The following is a 20183-nucleotide window of genomic DNA, read 5'->3' as shown; positions in this document are numbered from 1 at the left end:
ATTCACAAGAGTTAATGTGTTGTATATACATGCACAGATGCTCAAGATTCATTTAATTATGTTTATTTCTTACCAAATTTACAAAAAAGTGCATTTTAAAACAAGTTTGCAGACAGAGTGACATTGTTTTATTTGCAAAACTATTTACTGACCACATAAAAGTGGTCTAGTAGGCAAATAGACAAAAGAAATGACTTTTTTTGTGCTGGGCAAAGATTAATCGCGATCAATCGCATACAAAACAAAAGTGACTGATTTCTGCACAATATATGTGTGTTATGTGTGTAATTATTATGTATATTTAACCACACACACATACATATATTAATTTTAGATTTTTTTATATATAATATAGAATATATAAAAATAAATATATGTATAAATGTTTCTTAAATATATACATAAATATGTGTGTATTTATATATACATAATAATTACACACAGCACACGCTCATATATTATGCCAAATATCACTTTTATTTTGTATGCGATCAATCGCGATAAGTCTTTGCCCAGGACTATTTTTTATTTTTATTTTAAATGCATAATAAAATTCAATGGCCAGTACAAGTTTTTCCGTTTCGTTGAAAATCCATGAGCTTTGTCATATTAGCTCGTTCCCCAAAATTCCTGTTTCCTTCTCTGAGCCCGGCTCAGGACCTCAGATGCCATGGAGCATGAAGCGGCTGATCTAGATGAGATCTGAGACATCTTATCATCTGTATTAATACAAAGAAGAAAGGAAGACAAAATACTCAACGACAAAGTGCTTTTTGGAAAAAAACTGCTTATTGGACAGCAAGAATTTTGCACGTGCTGTGTTCAAATTGATCTAATTCTGATTTTTAAAAAATTACCAATATGGACGGGAGCTTATGTCCACATTTTTAACAATATAACTCTCTCTGCTCAAGAAATATACACTATGACCAAAATACTGGGACGCCCCTTCTAATAAAGATATTTGGGGCGGCACAGTGGACACCCCAAACAAAGCACTGTCGTCTCAGGGCAAGAAGGTCCCCGGTTCAAGCACTAGCTTGGTCAGGAGGTCTTTCTGTGTAAATTATACAGTTATGAAATGATTGTGACCCTGTGTACAAATCACTGAGTTTGGGTGATGATGTGAAGTGGGTGTTCAGCTGGGTTCAGGTCTTGGCTTTATGCAAACCAAGAATCAATCATTTCTTTTTAAACCTTGCTTTGTGCATGAAGGAATTGTTATGTTGAAATAAAACTGGTGCTTTGGTCCCAACATTTGCTATAAAATTAGTAGCACATAATTATGTAGAATACCATTATATGCTGTAGGATTAAGTAAGATAACCAATACTTTTGTCCATGTAGTGCATATACAGTAAGCTATCTAAAGACCAAACGTCTCATGTTTTAAAAACGTGTTCATTATTTGAAAATTTTTATGAAAATATCTTTTAGTGTTATTATTTCCAAAGAGTGACTAATAAAGTAAATATGCATGTCCAGAACTGAGTAGAAATACAATAAGTGAAACCACATATAGGAAAATATGTGTTGGTCATCAACACACATTAAAAGAAAAGCTGATCTACTTTCCGTCCTTACTGATTCTGACAGACATAAAAGCATGAACTAAGCGTCAATAACTTCCTGAGGTTACATGACAGAAATTAAATTTTGCAAAATCTGAGATAATATGACTTTACCATTGTCTGACACACCAGAGTCAGATTCAGGAAATGCAAACAGTTCTGGCCGAAAAATTCCCAGGTTACCTGCATTTGACACAAAGAAGACACTGTGATCACAAATGGGTGGTTTACAAATACGTAATACTATAGCTAATGTGACTTGATTGCGTAATTTCCGCTTTCTATACATGGCTGGGTACGCTTAATGCGTTAATGTAACTGAAAAAATACAATTATTTCTGGGTTGGAAATAAAGCAACAGTTTGCATGAGTCAGATACCACAATGTCATAATTATCCACCTGTCATAGAAAACGAATTAAAGATTGAGAAATATTTGGATTAAGTAGTGCATGCAGCGTCTTGCAATTGTTTGACATCTTCCTCAATATCTGAATGGATGATTTATGATTAAGAGATGCTGGCACATGAACACTTTAGCTATTGTATCTAGTATTCTTGGAAATGTGATACTATGAACACAAACCAGTATTGGTACGTACTGCCATACTGCGATGTAAATATTTATGTAAAGTGAAATTGTGAGTGTGTGGCTTTAAATAAACACAGCACATTTAATACAGCACAATTTCTAGAAACACTCGAAAAAGTGTATGGTGTATGTTTAGTTATTAAAAACCTGTTGGTTAAGACCACAAATCCAGTCTAATGGACCGTACACACCAAACGCGAATTCAACGAATAGACGCATGGTGATGCCAATGACGCAAATTGGGCGGCACGATTGCGCAAAAACACGCGCCAGTCACCTCAAACGCATCTTCGCGCAAGCTGTAAAATTCAACTCAAGTGGAAAATTCGGTTAAATCACGCACGTAATCTAGGGTGAGAAATGTTATTGTTCGTAGCATAATGGGGCATACACACCAAACTAATTTAACGATTTGAGTGAGTAGATTACATGCAAAGTCAATGCAAAAAACACAAATAGATGCGAACTCACGCTGGGCAATGCAAATGCATGAATTGCACAAAAACACGTGCTTTTCACCTCAAACAAATCTTTGCGCAAGTTAAAAATATTTAACTCAATTGAAACACGGGGTTTAAATCCCGCATGTAATCTAGGACGAGGAACGCGATGCCTTGCATTTGGTGTGTACGTAGCATTATGGGGCATACACACCAAACACAAATGTAACAATTTGCGCGAGTACATACATTACATACAAAGTCAATGAAAAGACGCGAATAGACGCAAACTCGCGCAGGGTGATGCAAATGCACGAATTGGGCGGTGCGAATGCGGAAAAACATCCGCTATGTGCCTCAAACACATCTTTGCGTAAATTGGAAATATTCAACGGGTTTGGCGTGTACGTAGCATAATGGGGCCACACCAAACGCGAATTTAATGATTTGCGCAAGTAAATTACATACAAAGTCAATGCAAAGATGCAAATAGATGCGAACTCACACTGGGCGATGCGAATGATGCAAAAATTGGGTGGCGCGATTGTGCAAAAATGCGCTATTTACCTCAAATGCATCTTTGCGCAAGTTGAAAATATTCAACTCAAGTGAAAAATTAGCATAACACAAGGTTAAATCCTGCACGTAATCTAGGGCGAGGATTGCGATGCTTCGCATTTGGTGTGTACGTAACATAACGTGGCGTTCACACCAAACGCGAATTTAACAATTTTCGTGAATAGATTACATACAAAGTCAATGCAAAGACGCAAATAGACGCGAACTCATGCAGGGCGATACGAAAATATTTAACTCAAAGTTTAACACAAAGTTGAATCCCGCAAGTAGTCTAGAGCGAGGAACGCCATGCTTTGCATGTACGCAGCATAAAGTCTCATAAACTAATGATGATAATAAAGGACAAGTTCGGTATTTTACACTTAAAGCCCTGTTTTCAGATTGTTTATGATGAAATGGAACGGTTTTGACTGAAATTTGGACATATGATGCTGCCCCGAGAATTTTTGGGTGTTTGTTGTATCACCTCTATCACCAATGGCTTTATAGGTGCACAAGAACAATCCTTCCTAAAATGCATTAAACTTTCATTTACAAAGACGGTAAACTCACAGAGTGGTCAGGGGTGTTCACTGATATGCTCACACAAAAATTGCTGCAAAAGACGCATTCCAACAGGTTTTATCGTAGTTTTGTCCAACTCCATTGACTTGTATTAGATGTGCTGTAAGGTACAGTATTACTCCGCGCCGGGAACCCGTTTGTATTCTTGCAATTGGCAAAGGTAGATTATCGCCACCAACTGGGCTGGAGTGTCTATTATTCAAGCTCTCAGCGGAAGAATGTACGGGTGTGAGGCGTTTAAAAAAATAGGTCCACAAGTTAACAACGAATGCTAAAACACCTGTTGGAAAGCATCTTTTGCAGCGATTTTTGTGTGAGCATATCAGTGAACACCCCTCGGTGAGCCTCACGTCTTTGTAAACGAAAGTTTAATGCATTTTAGGAAGGATTGTTCCAGCGCACCCACACACCCACTGTAGAAGTGGGAGGGGAAACAACAAACACCCAAAAAATTCTCGGGGCAGCATCACGCGTCCAAATCCCAGTCAAAACCGCTCTACCCCATCACAAACAATCTGAAAACAGGCCTTCAACTGCAAAATACCAAACTTGTCCTTTAAGAGCACCAAATTTTGATTTCACATTGGTTTTTAATATTTCTAAGTCAATATTAAAGATATCAAGGTTATATTTTCACATAATTTTCTTTTAATAATTTTATGTAGAAAACAATAAATCACAAAAAAAGATTTTAGCTGGGTTTTTACAGGAAGTGTCGCATATTTCAAACCATTCAAATGCTTTACATACAAATAGACGCACTTATAAAATTATGTAATCAACGGTTAAAGGGTGTATCTTGACTATCAAGGAACCAAAGTCAAGAAACAAGAGACCCAGACTTATAAAGTCTGTGATAAAACCCTTTGTGTCAAAGTGTAATGAAGTACTCCAGGAGGGCAAGGGAAAATTGGTCCAGGTAGCATGAGGACTTTGTCTATAAGAACAGTAGTGCTGATATAATGCATTGACGTTAGCGGAAAAAAAAAACACACAAAAAAGAAGTCAGGAGTCTGACCTAGATTATTCTCCCCCTATTGCTGGCGGTAACCTAACCTCCCTCAACTCACTTTGCTGGTAAATGACTCAGTCATAATTCACTTGCGTGCCTATTGTCTGCTGTTTTTCATCCTTTGTATAAATCGATGGTTGCCGATCAAATAAAGCATAAAGGGATCTATTAGTGGATTACTTGACACAACAGTTTGAGTTTAACTGCTCATGATATATAAATTATAAATACAATACCATACCATTATGTTGAAATTCTGGGTTTCTCAATGTGCCCTGGATTCTGTTGGCAGGTGGGGAGATGATGTCTTTGGGACGTAGTCTTTCCAGAGTCCTGAGTGATGGCTTGGCCTTTCTTGGATTAGGGGAGCATTCAGGCTCCTCCTCAGACGATGCATCTTCACGCATGGGAAGTGGATCTACAGTGGTCAGGCCTGCAGCTGGTGAGGAGTGCGGTGCGCTTCCATTCATGACCTTTGCGATACGACATTTGAAATCTCACTGTGCTACAATCAGACATATAATGTGCTTGATCTAAAAATCATCTTGGGTACCTTGCCATGCGTTCGCTGTGGAGATCCATGTGTGATGTGTCTATAATGAGAGTGAGCTTTCCATGAGGAATCCTTTATCTTTGGAGGGGAGACCAGTAAAGCACCTCCTAAAAAGAAATCAGGCTATTTATAATAAATGTCCTTTATGCAGAACTCATCTAAAAACGAATCATGAAATAATAACATAATTGCAAAAAGCCTGAATTACAGATGTTCCTTTGTGCTCATTTCTGTGTGTTTCGGCAGTATGTGTGGGCACCAAATACAGAGGTGAATTGATACGTTTACGTGTCCTTTAGCTATTAGTTTTGGATTTTTGTTTTTTTTTTAATTATTTGTTATTTACATTATGTTATTTACTTTTGGGTGTTTAATTTACCATGCAGCTGCTTTAAAGAAAGTTGGCATCATGGCATTGATTCAACAAGGTGCTGAAAGCATTCTTTAGAAATGTTGGCCCATGTTGATAGGATAGCATCTTGCAGGGCACGTAGCTCCTATTCCACCACATCCCAAAGATGCTCTACTGGGTTGAGATCTGGTGACTGTGGGGGCCATTTTAGTACAGTGAACTCATCGTCATGTTCAAGAAACCAATTTGAAATGATTCGAGCTTTGTGACATGGTGCATTATCCTGCTGGAAGTAGCCATCAGAGGATGAGTACATGGTGGTTATAAAGGGATGGACATGGTCAGAAACAATGTTCAGGTAAGCTGTGGCATTTAAATGATGCCCAATTGGCACTAAGGGGCCTAAAGTGTGCCAAGAAAACATCCCCCACACCATTACACCAGCAGCCTACACAGTGGTAACAAGGCATGATAGATCCATGTTCTCATTCTGTTTAGGCCAAAGTCTGACTCTACCATCTGAATGTCTCAACAAAAATCGAGACTCATCAGACCAGGCAACATTTTTCCAGTCTTCAACTGTCCAATTTTGGTGAGCTTGTGCAAATTGTAGCCTCTTTTTCCTATTTGTAGTGGAGATGAGTGGTACCAGGTGGGGTCTTCTGCTGTTGTAGCCCATCTGCCTCAAGGTTGTGCGTGTTGTGGCTTTACAAATGCTTTGCTGCATACCTCAGTTGTAACGAGTGGTTATTTCAGTCAAAGTTGCTCTTCTATCAGCTTGAATCAGTCGGCTCATTCTCCTCTGACCTCTAGCATCAACAAGGCATTTTCACCCACAGGACTGCCACATACTAGATGTTTTTCCCTTTTTACACTATTCTTTGTAAACCCTAGAAATGCTTGTGCGTGAAAATCCCAGTAACTGAGCAGATTGTGAAATACTCAGACCGGCCAGTCTGGCACCAACAACCATGCCACGCTCGAAATTGCTTAAATCACCTTTCTTTCCCATTCTGACATTCAGTTTGGAGTTCAGGAGATTGTCTTGACCATTAAAACACAATGCTATGAGTGAGTGAGCTGTCTGTGGTAAGATGGCCGCCAGGTGCTGACGTCGACCTCAATTGGCCAGCAACACGGCCAGACATCTACCCTTTTATTGTACATATCTATGCAGACATCAGCCCGAAATGACAGAGGCTAAAATGTAAATGGCATTCATTTTTATCCAAACAAATACACATGTAAACACTATGGCAATATATCGCCTCTGAAAATACAAAACAAAAAAAGGAAATCATTAAGGTCATGTTTATTAATTGTGCGATAAAGTAATTATCACGACTGGCCTAGTTGTACATGTATAATAATAACAATAATATAGATGAATATTCACTGAATCACTGTTACTAGCATACGTCACGCTAACACCTGACTGCTCCATGTTCGGGAGCTTTGATGCTTCCGGCATAATTAGACACTGTGGCACTTTGCGTCCAGTGTAGACCGGATGTTATGTGGAATAAAGGTTGACATGTCTGGAGTTCTTCGCTTTGTGGTTCAAAGTGAAACTCGTGCAAGATGCACCAAATGTGCCATAAAATCAACTAAAACTTTATTCAATTGACATTAACATTACAATTACAAAGTGTGTTGCCATACGTGTGGCCTGAGCTTTGAAAGATGTGATGCGAGGTCTATTATGTTTGCTTACCAGTTGACGGAGTTGTGCGGTCATGATGTGTTCTTTGCAGGTTCTGCGTGGTTTTTAGTTTGGGGGTTGGTAGTCTGCCCCCGTTGACAGAACCTTCAGACCCTTCCACCACTGATGATGAGTCAGTTTCCAAAACCTGCAACCTAGATAAGATGGCAAAATAAACCACAGCATTGTGAGCAGACATGCTGTTGTGTACTTTGGTATATCATCTACAAGAACATACTTTTTAACATTCCCATTCACATTTGGTTCCTCGTGAACATCTTCGGCGAGCTCCTCCGCCTTATTCCTCTCTCCCGGTCGTGCTTCTTCATCCCAGGCCAACTTCCTCTGTACAGGGAGTGTAGGGCCATCTGGAAGATTCATTTCTTCTGCAGAGTTTCTCCTGCTGGTTGCCACAGAAGCAGAAGGTCCAGGGCTGGAAAGATAAACCAAAAGATTAGGTCCATGCAATGATAAATACTGTTGAAAACTTTAAACCAACTCGCTCCAACCTGGCCAAGTCCAGAGCCTCTACGATGGGACTGCTGCAGCACTCAGATAGGACAGAAGATGTGGACGTGGTGCCGCTGGAAGGCTCCCACATCCAGTTGTGCTCCGACATGATTTGGTTAAAGTGTTGACGGGAAAAATGAGTCCCCCGGGCCCTTTTCCTATAGGCCTCAGCCCTCTCGCGGAGTTCCTGCACCTGAAGAGGAACAGGAGATTTTAACTGCCCATACAAAAAAATTGTGCTTATGGTTTGGTGATGTTAGGAAGGAGTAAAATTGTGATCATTTGTAGCAAGCATCAAAAAAACAAAGAGCTTATTTCTGTAGTGTTGTATATGAAGAGCTTAGACGCAAAACCCTCTAAGTGCGTCTGACATGTTTTCTCTTTGTACTTCCGAAGGGCCGGGATTAAGTGGATTTGAAGCGAAAGTATTTGATGAACGTATATATTACGTGTCGAGAGCATTCAGTTAATATCATTATCTCATTTTTGACGGAGGTGGCGTTTAACGGCGTTTGCATCTGAACTCTTCATTTTGTTCATATTAGAGCTGGGTAAAAAAAAAATTAATATGTGACTATGTCTGTGAAAACCCAGCTTTACTACATCAATTTATTCTACTTGATGTTAAGAACATTCTGTAAAAATTACGTCTGTCAAAATAAAAATTGCGATTTATCGCATAAAAAATAAAAGGGTTTTTTTTCATAATATATGTGTGTGCATTGTGTGTAATTATTTTGTATATATATAAATATATAAAATTTATGTATTTAGGAACATTTACACACACACATGCGCGCACACACACACACAAATATACAGTATATTTATGCATATATAATATTAATATTTTTATACTTAAATTCAACTTAAAATTATACACGTGTATGTGTGTATTTATGTGTATATTATGCACCCACAAACTTTTATTTTGTATGCGATTAATCGTGATTAATCTATTGATAGACCTAGTAAAACTATAACCTTGAAATCTTTCATATTTACAGAGTAAGATCATGTCAAAGATTGAAATCATTAACTGAAATCAAACTTTGATGCTCCTTATCTCAATATTCGATTATGAGACTTTAGTCTGGATTTCACAGACAGGGTCACAATTGGAAAGGGTTAAATATCCTTACTTAATATACAACTTAATATAAATGTAGTATTTATTCAATATAATTTCACGTGCAATGCTGTTTACCACAAAAGCCATGGAAGACAAGCGTGAGAGGAGGCAGTCATGCAATTCTCCTAAAGCGCTGAATCAGAAAAAAATCTTACATTTTTTGGTTCTACTGAGGTTTTACTGGAGATGCATCAAAGCAAATTTGACACAATAACCTCAAATCAAGGATGTCTGTTTTACAAAGTCATTCTGTCAGCATTTTGTCATAATCTGCAATAAAGATTATTAATGATATTGCAAAAACACTAAAGATATAGAAAAGTTATGGTAATAAAGATTCAAACTGGGAAAAAAATTACCGGCTTACACTATTATTCAATAAGTAATTATTATACTTTATACAGCAGTTCAAGTTTCATTCCTTAAATCTGCCCTTCTGAAAATAAATTAATACAGTAATCATGGTTTACTCATTGTTTTTGTAGCAAAATCATGGTTATTATGTTGTAACCATGTTTTTTGTTTGTTTTTTGTTTTTAACTGTAGTGAAGTTATTTTTCATAAGGGTGATTGGATAAGAGGCAATGCAAAAGTGTTTTACAGCACTTTACTGTTTTGTATCATGCGTTCACAATAGCATGATTTTATGTGCATTTTAAAGTATCGCATCAGAAACCAGAATGGAAACCCCTTAATTCACAAAAACGTTTTTACACTCACTTGAGGTGGTTTTTGACTTATGCGAAAAAGAGTAAATGGAAATAATGAGAGATGAAAACGCATTTGCCGAATAAATTCAGACGTAGCAAACATTAAACCCTTGTGAATAATCATCTAGCTATATCAGCTGACGTTGTCTTTACCATATATGGGGCTGCTAGTGCCTGGTTTTATTTCCTTTTGGATACTAGATTACTAATACCACTGTCATTCGCTCTAACAACTTGATGAAAACGCACCTCATTCGCATTTGTTTTTTTTTTTGTTTTTTTTTCGGATTTCGAAAAAATTTGCTTCACGTTTGGATGGAAACCCAGTGAGTGTGTTTACATGCACACAATAAGTGGATATCTATAAAAAAAATCAGATAATTATAAAAATCAGTTTTCATTGGTTTACATGCAAAACAATAAAACTGTGTTTACAGTGTTTTGAGATTTGTTAGGTTACTCGCAGACAATGACATCACCACCTAGTCTGCCTAGTCCTTCATAAAGCCTGCAGGAAATTTGTCTAATATGTTGTCTCTCTTTTCATGTCCACAGAACCTATAAATATAACACAAGTATTTAATTTCACAGTTTCTATATTAACTGTATAATAAGTCAATAACAGACTTTTACTGTGTGTTCACACCAAACACAAGTTCAATGATTTGCGCGAGCAGATTACATACAAAGTCAATGCAAAGACATGATCAGATGTGTTCACGCGTGGGGCGATGCGAATGACACAATATTGGCGGTGCGTTTGCCACGAAAACACATGCTAATCGCCTCAAACGCGTCTTAGCCCAAGTTGAAAATATTCAACTCGAGTGAAAAATATGCATGACACGAAGTTAAATCCCGCGAGTAATCTAGAGTGAGTAACGCGATGCCCCGCGTTTGGTGTTTACGTAGCATTGCGCATTACTTTATGCTTACTTCCATTTGTGCTGTTTATCTTTTCTACACGGAGACATGCTCACATGAACAAAACTGCGAGAAAGCAGGTTAACGTGTTTACATGCATTGTGAAATGTACCTGCGCCTACTTGCCTAAAGGTCCATTGTGAAGATTTTTAGCGTATCTAGCCGTGAGATCGTGAATTGCAACCGACAGCTTAAGCCTTGGATATAGTCTGTTTTTTACGAATACGCCAGCGTACATGCACAGTCGAACCCACGTGCAGAGCACAGTTTATTTGACTGGTGCATTCCCACCAGCCGCAGTAGAGACGTCAAAAACGCACTATTTGCGCGTAGTTGGACGCTTGAACATTTGATTTCACTCGCTTCATTAGTGCGTGAAATTCTAGTCATTTGAGACATTCACGCGGAAATTTGCGTCATGGGAGGGGCTTCTGCGACTCCGCTCGCTTCCCGTAAGCACGTCACTACTACATCAAGGTCCTGATTGGATAACGCAGCACGGAAGTCCACCGATGTTCAGATTTTTCAACTCTCGCGTTTACCGCGACAACGCTCAATTCGCGTGGAATGCGCCATTTGCGCCGCGCGTTCCACACCATTCGTGCCGTGCTTACCGCATGTACCGTGCCGCAGGATGCCTAATCGCGTCTTTGCATTGACTTAACATGTAAATCACCCACGCTTGCCGCCTCTACCGTGGCTGGTGTAAACGCAGCATCATGCACTTGCACTGGCGTTCGACACATGCGCATTGCAACAACTTGCAGTATCTTTCATTGCCTACATAATACATGTACAATGTACGCGGCGTTTAAAAAATCCGGCAGTGTTTGTACAGTACACTCTCTTTCTTCTGATGACGTAAACGGGCAGTGCATGCGGACCCTCATGTACACAAAGAAATGAACATAATTTGACCTTTAGTTCACAGCTCATCCCTCCTTTAAGAAATGCATAGAGAAGCTACGCCTTTAACTTTTGCTCTAGCTGTGCTTTTTTTTCAGTTTAGTTTTAAAATGTATTATTGTGACACCACAAATATTTGCATTCATGCATCAAACGTTACTTCCATTCATACAGTTTCTAATTATGTGTGTGTTCCTGGGATTTAAACCTACAACCTTCATGCTGCTTACTGAGCTACAGGAACAAAATGTTGTCGTAACTGAAACATCAAGCTGTTTTAGATGAAAGAGTTTGCTAAATGAATGCGTGTCAATCAGGTGTTTTACTATTTCACTTCAAAGCTTAACTTCAGTCCAAGCTTGTATGTTATGAGAAAGTGAGCCACAAGTCAATACAGGCTTACCAGACAACTGAAAGCAACAAAAGAACCAACAAAACCACAGACACCTTGAAAGTAGCATCTAAAGAATGCTGACAGACAACATATCGATGCCTGACATACTGTACCACATACACACGCACACACTCGTTTAGGTCCACTAAAGACCGATTTTGAGTGATGTCATACTTTTGCAGAGGCGACACACACAGCACAGACAATACTGTACACAGAAGCATGTGGAGGTCTCTTTCATAGAGAGGATGCAGAACAGATAGGACAGTTACCTCATTATACCACCAGTGTTCACAATCCTGCAAGATTAATCATAGAGACCAGTTATTAGAAAGTTTCCTTTTCCTAACATCTTTACATGTCAGGCTATGAAGTGATGTAGTAAACCCAGTCAATCTGTTTGTTTATAAGTAGTAGTGTCAACCAAATTTGGTGTATAATGATCTGCTGCATCATTGACACCAAACTCATATTGAAAATATCCGGTCCAGGGCGACCTAACGTAAATGCGTAGTGACGTAGGGAGGTCACGTGTTACATATATAAAATGCAAATTTGCGGACCATTGTAAACAATAAACTGACACAAAGACATTAATTAATATCAGTTGACATACAACAACGTAGGAACGGTCCTCCTTCAACACATTTGTAAACATTTGTTTCGCGTTCGTCCTCTGTGACCTCTTGACGTCATGACGTGTTGCGTGGGGTCACGCTGGCGCATCACGACCGGATCTAGATGAGAAGTTGTGGTTTAAAAGTGGATATTTCTCATTTTTCTTGTCAAAAATGACAATCGTTTTGCTAGATAAGACACTTATGCCTCGTTTAGGATCGTTTATAGTCCTTTGAAACTCCGTTGAAAAAAAACTGTTAAGTGTTGAGTTAAGTATTAAATGTTGGTCTCTATTAAAGTCCATTAAAATGAGAAAAATCCTGCAATGTTTTCCTCAAAAAACATAATTTCTTCTCGACTGAACAAAGAAAGACATCAACATTTTGGATGACATGGTGGTGAGTAAATTATCTGGATTTTTCTTTTAAGAAAATGGACTATTCCTTTAAGAGAAAACATTTGCGTGTTACTGATGAGTTTTTATGGTAATCTGTAATACCGCGATTATCCACTAGATTTAATTTACCCAATTTATAAAAAACCTGAAGCAAAAAATGATTTACTAATTTTAAACTCTGTGTATGTTTTGATAATCGTTTTGAATCTGATCTCTAGCTAAATTCCTTCAGAAAAATGCAATTATTTCAGCTTTTTGCTAAAAATGTGGTATTTTTTAAGAAAAATACCCATATTCAAGAGTTTATAAACCGAGAAAATATACATAGGATGAATTTTTTTTCCTGTTTTGTTTGTTTGTTTGTTTGTTTGAAAGCAGAGGGTCTGTCCTTTCATTTAATATATTTGTATGTTTATATATTTTTAGAAGAAAATTTTCCTGCAAGACATTTTGTGAAACTTTTCTAAAAAACACAAAAAATGCTGGTGGGCAACTTAAAAAAAAAAGGCTGGCAGGGAATGAGTTAAGTAGGAATAAGAGAAGGATTGAAACACACCTCACCTTTAAAATGTGTAAGTAAATATTACCTTCGGTCTATTTTGTAGGCTTATAGTGGGGTAAATAGTTCTTTATGCTTATTATTAATTCTTAAATACATTAATGCACATTTCTTTATTGGCATTTTTCCTCTCATAGACTCTTTTTCTATTGTTAGTATTTACTGTCTGCTAACCTCCAAATTTGCAGTTTTGTTCTTCACCCAAGCTCCATCTCTGTAGGAATACTGCAATGGAGAACGAAAATTGGACCTGTACTCCGTTTTCACCTTCCTGTGTGACAAAAAGATGAATAATCTTGGGGTGGGATGCATGCTTTTACTTTGTGGCAATGTGGAGACGCACAACCGACACTTTCTTTCAGTCCTGTATCAGGAGACAACACTCACCTTATAATTTTGTGTGAAGGGTCTCTCGGGCCACATGGTGACCTCTCTTCCTGTTGATGATACTCTTGCTGTGGATGTCTCACTTCCTCTTCGGGGCTTGACTTTTTGCCGAGTTTCTGCCTCTCCTTTTTCTTCTTCCTTCTCGCATTCTGGTATGGTGGACATTTAGACAAAAAGTACCGTTAGATATAGGAAACACCACTTTACGTGTGCAATTGTTTTTGTAAATGTATACTTCCTCATAACGGCATATGGAAAAAACACGTTAATCAAACAGGTTTATCGGGTGTAAACGTATGTAGTGAATGTACAGTGAATCCGAGGCCCGTGAAAATGCTTCTGTAAAGAAAAACGTTATTTCCAAAAAAACTTTTCTTGACAAAAGATTTGACAGGCATGGAATGTTTGGCGTGGTATGTTTCAATGTAAACAATAAAATATTTTAAATACTTCCACTTTCTCTTAATAACAAATTTAAGTAAGATTTGATGATTTTTGTACTTGGTTGCATTCATTTGTACCTTCTCCGAGGTTACGTTCTCTGTGTGGAGCTGTGGGACCTCACATTGCTCAACATCTCGTCTAAAGCGAGGAGGTCTGGGAGGAGGTGATCCTTTAAAACTTCTCCTGTACTCACTCTCCATAAGGACTGGGTTGGACTTAAAGGGTGGGATGATTTTATTGTCGTTATAAAACATCTAAAATACATGAAATAACACAACAAAACCAAAATAAGTCCAGTGACCATGATATACTTAAAGTGATGGTGGTAATAGCGTAAAAATGAACAAACTTAATAGTTATTACTACTAAAACAATTATTTTTCTATTCAGAATTATTATCAATTAAGTAAAACTTTATCAATATTAATGTTGTGAAATAATACACCATCTAGTTACGTGCAAAACTCTCTACTGCCATCTAATGGCATACTCAAAAGTAATGCTAAAGGGATAGTTCACCCAAAAATGAAAATTTTGTCATCATTTTCTCTTCATCATGTTGTTGTAAATCTGTATGAATTATTTTGTTTCTGATGAACACAAAAGAAGATATTTTGATAAATGATGGTAAGCACACAGCTACCATATCCATTGACTTATTATATATAATATAATATTATGGAAGTATTGTGATAAACGATAAAGAAGATATTTTAATAAAATATGGTAAGCACACTAGTTGACGATACCCATTGAATCCAATCATATTTGTTTTTCCTACTATGGAAGTCAATGGATACAATCAGCTGTGTTCTTACCATCATTTATCAAAATATCTTCTTTTGTGTTCATCAGAAAAAAATATTCATACAGATTAACAACATGAGGATGAGAAAATTATGATTGAATTTTTATTTTTGGGTGAACTATCCCTTTAATGCATCAGATATTTAGATTTTTACATATGCTGTTTCAAAACATCTATCCAGATAATACAAAAGGACTAGGCACATCTTATGAATGATGTTAAAAGTTATTTTGAATTATATAGGAAACACCACTTTAAATGTGCAAGTGTTTTTTCAAATATATACTTTCCCAATGTAGACAGAACGTCATATGGAAAAAACATACACGTCAATCAAACAGGTTTATCTGGTGTAAACATATGTAGTGCATGTACAGCTTGAAAATGCTTCCGTTTAAATTCCTGTTATTTCCAGAAAAACTTTTCTTGACAAAAGATTTGTCCGGTATGCACTCTACAAGTTTGTGCAAAACTAAATTGTAGTGTTGTTAAAAATGCACTTTGGTACCTCTTGTGCAGCCAGTAGGGGTGAATCGGCCACCGGGGTTTTCCACATGAACTGTCTCTGATATTCAGAGTTCAAGCGACCATTTTTCTGTCGCTCTGACTTCAGTCCTGCTCGCTTTCGCAGTGCATGGTTTACCTGATATTCAACAAAGGATCTGAATAACTGCAATAATGGAAGTGTCTTGATTATTATAATACAACTTAAATTGTTTATGCTCAGGAAAATTTGAAGTATTAAAGGGATAGTTCACCCAAAAATGAAAATAATGTCATTAATGACTCACCCTCATGTTGTTCCAAACTCATAAGACCTCCGTTCATCTTCAGGACACAGTTTAAGATGTTTTATATTTAGTCCGAGAGCTTGCTGACCCTCCATTGAAAATCTATGTATGGTATACTGTCCATGTCCAGAAAGGTAATAAAAACATCACCAAAGTAATCCATAGGACATCAGTGGGTCAGTTAGAATGTGTTGAAGCATTGAAAATGCATTTTGGTCCAAAAATAACAAAAAATAAGACTTTAATTAGCATTGTCTTCTTTTCCGGTTCTGTTGTGAACTGCGTGCACGTGACTGAAGTCACGTGACTGCAGTGATGGGGCTGACGTGTTATCCTCAGACATGTTTGAGAAGATTTTTTTTCAAACTTACAGCGTGCGTCTCCCTCCGACTGTAAATGAAGCTCGGGCGCACAAAAAAAAAAACAGCTGGGGCGCACCACATAACACGTCAGCCGCGTCACTGCAGTCACGTAAGAGAAGACAATGCTGAATAAAGTTTTAATTTTTGTTATTTTTGGACCAAAATGTTCTAACTGACCCACTGGTGTCACATGAACTACTTAGATAATGTTTTTATTACCTTTCTGGACATGGACAGTATACCGTACGTAGATGTTCAATGGAGGGTCAGAAAGCTCTCGGACTAAATATAAACCATCTTAAACTGTGTTCTGAAGATGAACAGAGGTCTTCCGAGTTTGGAACGATATCGGCGTGAGTCATTAATAAATTATTTCATTTTTGGGTGAACTATCCCTAAGTGTTGAATCTTTTTTTTCTTATTAGTTCATTACATTCATTTCTGAATGTAAACATTGTGGATTTGTGGTGCTTTGTTCGACTGGTATGACGTTGGCTCAACCAATAATAAGATTTGAGGCAGGTCTACTTAAACCATAGCAAGCATATGGGAAACACTTTACACAATTTTTCAAATTTTACACCTTCACTTCTAAACAAAACTCACTCCATTTCCTGCATGTCCCTGTTTCGGCCCATCTGCAGTGGCCCTGGTTGGCTGGGCTGCTTGTGCCTCTGCTTGTTGTTGAGACGGTGCAGCGGTGCCCTCTTGTGGTATGAAGTCTCTTGGGGCCAGGGGCGTCACCTGCCCTTCTGCACTACTGGCTCTGAACACAGGATTTTTGACAGCTGGAGATGTGACAGGCCTGTTCCTCTCCTGATGTTGTTGATGTCCTTCCCACTGTAGGGATCTTGATACCCGAGGTGGATTAAATGGCACTTTCCTTTTGGATGGGAATTGAGGTTCCCGAGTGATTCCTGGAAAAGAGAATACATTTTAAGAGCTTATAATATTTAGTAGTACATATCTTTTGAAGATAGACAGGTAGGTAGGTAGGAATACTGGATGGATGGATGGGTGGATGGATGGATGGATACAGTAGATAGATACAATGGATGGATGGATGGATATATGGATGGATGGATACAGTAGATACAGTAAATAGATACAATGGATGGATGGATGGATACAGTAGATACAGTAAATAGATACAATGGATGGATGGATGGATACAGTAGATAGATACAATGGCAGGGCTCCAGACTACCACCAAATGGGGGCATTTTGCCACCAAAATTTGAGAGTGTGCAACTGAATTTTACATCCAGTCGCACATGTGCGACTAGTAAATTTGACCATTTTTTGTGATCTGACACTGAATTTGAATCAGTGCATTGTACTTTCTGCATCTACCATCAAAGTATTTATTAGTAATACAGTGGAAATTAGTAGAAATGTGAATATTTGGTTAGCATGTTGATTTACGGTGTGCGCCCCTAAATTTTCTGGTTGCGCACCTAAAATTTTCAGTTGGGGGCCACTGTGCTCCTAGTGAAAAAAGTTAGTCTGGAGTAGGGATGCATATCAATTAATCGCGATTAATCTATAGCAGAATAAAAGTTTTTGTTTACATCATATATGTGTGTGTACTGTATATAATAACTTTGTATAGTTAAATGCACACACATGCATGTATATATTTAAGCAATGTTTACATGTGTATATACATTTGTATATTTATGTATAATTTATATTATATATAAATATAAATACTTAATATATAAATATATTTTTTTCTTAAAATTATACATGCATGTGTGCATATTTATATATACATAATCACTATACACAGTCCACACACATATATGATGCAAACAAAAACCCCCACTCTGCTACAGATCAATCGCGACCAATTGACATGCATCCCTAGTCTGGAGCCCTGAATGGATGGATGGATGGATGGATAGATGGATGGATGGGTAAATATATGTAGATATGAAATTAGATAGATACGGTAGATAGATACGGTAGATACGGTAGATGGATGGATGAATGGATAGATGAATATATGTAGATATGTAAATAGATATATACGATAGATAGATACAGTAGATAGATAGATACGATGGATGGATGGATAGATAGATAGATACAGTATATAGATACAGTGGATGGATGGATGGATGGATGGATGATATATGTAGATAATATATGTAGTTATGTAAATAGATAGATAGATAGATAGATAGATAGATAGATAGATAGATAGATAGATAGATAGATAGATAGATAGATAGATAGATAGATAGATAGATAGATAGATAGATAGATAGATAGAGACATACGACTTTGGTCAGACCGCAGTCCTGCCAGTTGCATCCTCTGATGTGGAGAATCGCTTCTGGATCGTGATGCTCGACCCTTGTATCGACTTCTATACTCGGTGATTCCCTATTAAATGTAGGACAAGAAACAAGTACACTTCATGCCATACTTGAACCCCTATTTGCATTTGGTCTGTTATTCAATCAGTATAACGTTACTTATAATTTATAGGAAAACAATGTTTAAATATATAAACTGCGAGATAACAACCACTTAGGATGATCTTTATCCCTATTAATCCAAATCACTACTTCTTTAAGACATAACAGGAAGTGCGGACAGTAACTTACTTTAGTATCGAAGTTCACTGTGCAACTTTGTTTAACATTGGCGCTTTATTCTACACGCATAACCCATATTGAATAAAAAGTATATTGCGCGTATATATGCATATATGAAAGAAACATGTTGGGGTAACGTCTGAGCACCCAAAACAAATCTCAAAACTGAAAGCGTTTCTGCAGCTTGAAGCGCGCGCTCGCTGTTCCTGCAACAAATGACGTCGCATGAGCGCGTGCACCTTTAAATCGCTTCTAATTCCCCAAGATTCGCCCGTGGTTAATTTTTGGAATAACCTACCTTAAAACGGACAGTCATTTTGATTCAATTGTGGCTTGGCAGAAGTCTGTAAACAAAAGAATTGTTTGTGTTACAAGCTTGGTGGAGTGAGATCGGATTCAGTTACAGGAGTCCCTTGCGTTACCCTGGTGATGGCTGAAGCGTCCCCAGAGACGCGCATGCGCAGGACTGTAAGCCGCTTAAATTACTGAACCGTTGTGGGTACGTGGAGTAGTGAAATACTTTTATATTTATATAACTTTTAGTGTCACACATTTTTTCTTGTTTATTTTGAAGGTCTGCCTTGTGTCAACAATTATACCTATTATTTTATTTCTGAAGATGTGTAGGTGGTGTATTTGTATTTAGTGTTTAAAATGATTTCATTAGTTTTTTTAAATGCAATAGTCTAGTACTGCTGCTTTGTGCATTATGGATTTAATAACCAAACGCAGAAAAATAATAACGAGACAAAAAACGTATTAAAAATACATAAAATTAAAAACCGTTCTAAAACCAGATATATTTTTGAACACAAGATGGCAGTAACGTTACAAAGTGTAGAGAAGTTTCTCGTAATCAACGCATTTGTAATAATAATGCGTAGGCGGCATGTACGCATTACTTAATCAAAAAACTACGTTTACAACTTTACGAGCACAGTATCTTTCTCAGTCTGGCATGGATAAAATCATGAACGCTGACACGCATTTATAAAACCGCTCTTAATTTCATTATCCTTTTTGTGTTGTAAGTTACATCGTAGCTGTGTAATGTCTCAGGAGGGCAACGCTTTTAAGGTGACGAACTGCGGGTCTCAAATTTGGGGACGTGGCAAGACGTACCCAATAGAATAATCCACTAGCTGCTGCGCAACGGCTTCAAGTGTTGCATCAACCGATTGCTGTGTTACCTTGTTCTGATTGGTTGCTAGATCAGCGTCCTATCAAGATAGCCAATCAAAGGACGTGCGTTGAATCAGCGCTTTAATAAA

General features: G+C 37.7%; 1 protein-coding gene across 6 annotated transcripts; it reads right to left on the bottom strand.

Annotated features, from left to right (window-relative positions):
* Window positions 1–113: 113 nt before the first annotated feature.
* On the bottom strand, window positions 114–20072 carry mdm1 (Mdm1 nuclear protein). 6 transcript variants are annotated; one of them, XM_055190587.2, is made up of 16 exons: window positions 20035–20072; window positions 19211–19256; window positions 18592–18697; window positions 16913–17223; window positions 15662–15796; window positions 14423–14599; window positions 13902–14050; window positions 13689–13785; window positions 12213–12239; window positions 7874–8067; window positions 7603–7797; window positions 7377–7519; window positions 5311–5417; window positions 4999–5230; window positions 1686–1754; window positions 114–719 (listed from the first exon to the last, which is right to left on the bottom strand). In XM_055190587.2, exons 2-16 carry the CDS (start codon window positions 19226–19228, stop codon window positions 610–612), a joined length of 2070 nt encoding a protein of 689 aa, XP_055046562.2. In that variant the 5' UTR covers window positions 19229–19256; window positions 20035–20072; the 3' UTR covers window positions 114–609. The 6 variants fall into 6 exon arrangements, with proteins under 6 accessions (XP_055046562.2, XP_055046567.2, XP_055046560.2 ...); XM_055190592.2 differs by lacking the exon at window positions 19211–19256 and having other exon boundaries at window positions 20035–20057; XM_055190585.2 differs by lacking the exon at window positions 20035–20072 and having other exon boundaries at window positions 19211–19398.
* Between the last annotated feature and the right edge of the window lie 111 nt (window positions 20073–20183).

Source organism: Misgurnus anguillicaudatus, chromosome 1 (assembly GCF_027580225.2).
Source record: "Misgurnus anguillicaudatus chromosome 1, ASM2758022v2, whole genome shotgun sequence".
NCBI lineage: Eukaryota > Metazoa > Chordata > Actinopteri > Cypriniformes > Cobitidae > Misgurnus > Misgurnus anguillicaudatus.
The sequence above is the reverse complement of the archived record's forward strand: the minus strand, read 5'-3'. Positions and strand labels throughout refer to the sequence as shown.

Excerpts from the sequence above, each read along its gene's own strand:
- mdm1 (XM_055190587.2), bottom strand. Across the intron at positions 8,068-12,212 it reads AACACTGGTGGTATAATGAG|GTGCAGGAACTCCGCGAGAG; the intron begins GTAACTGTCCTA and ends GTTCCTCTTCAG. Across the intron at positions 720-1,685 it reads CTCTGGTGTGTCAGACAATG|ATGATAAGATGTCTCAGATC; the intron begins GTAAAGTCATAT and ends GTATTAATACAG.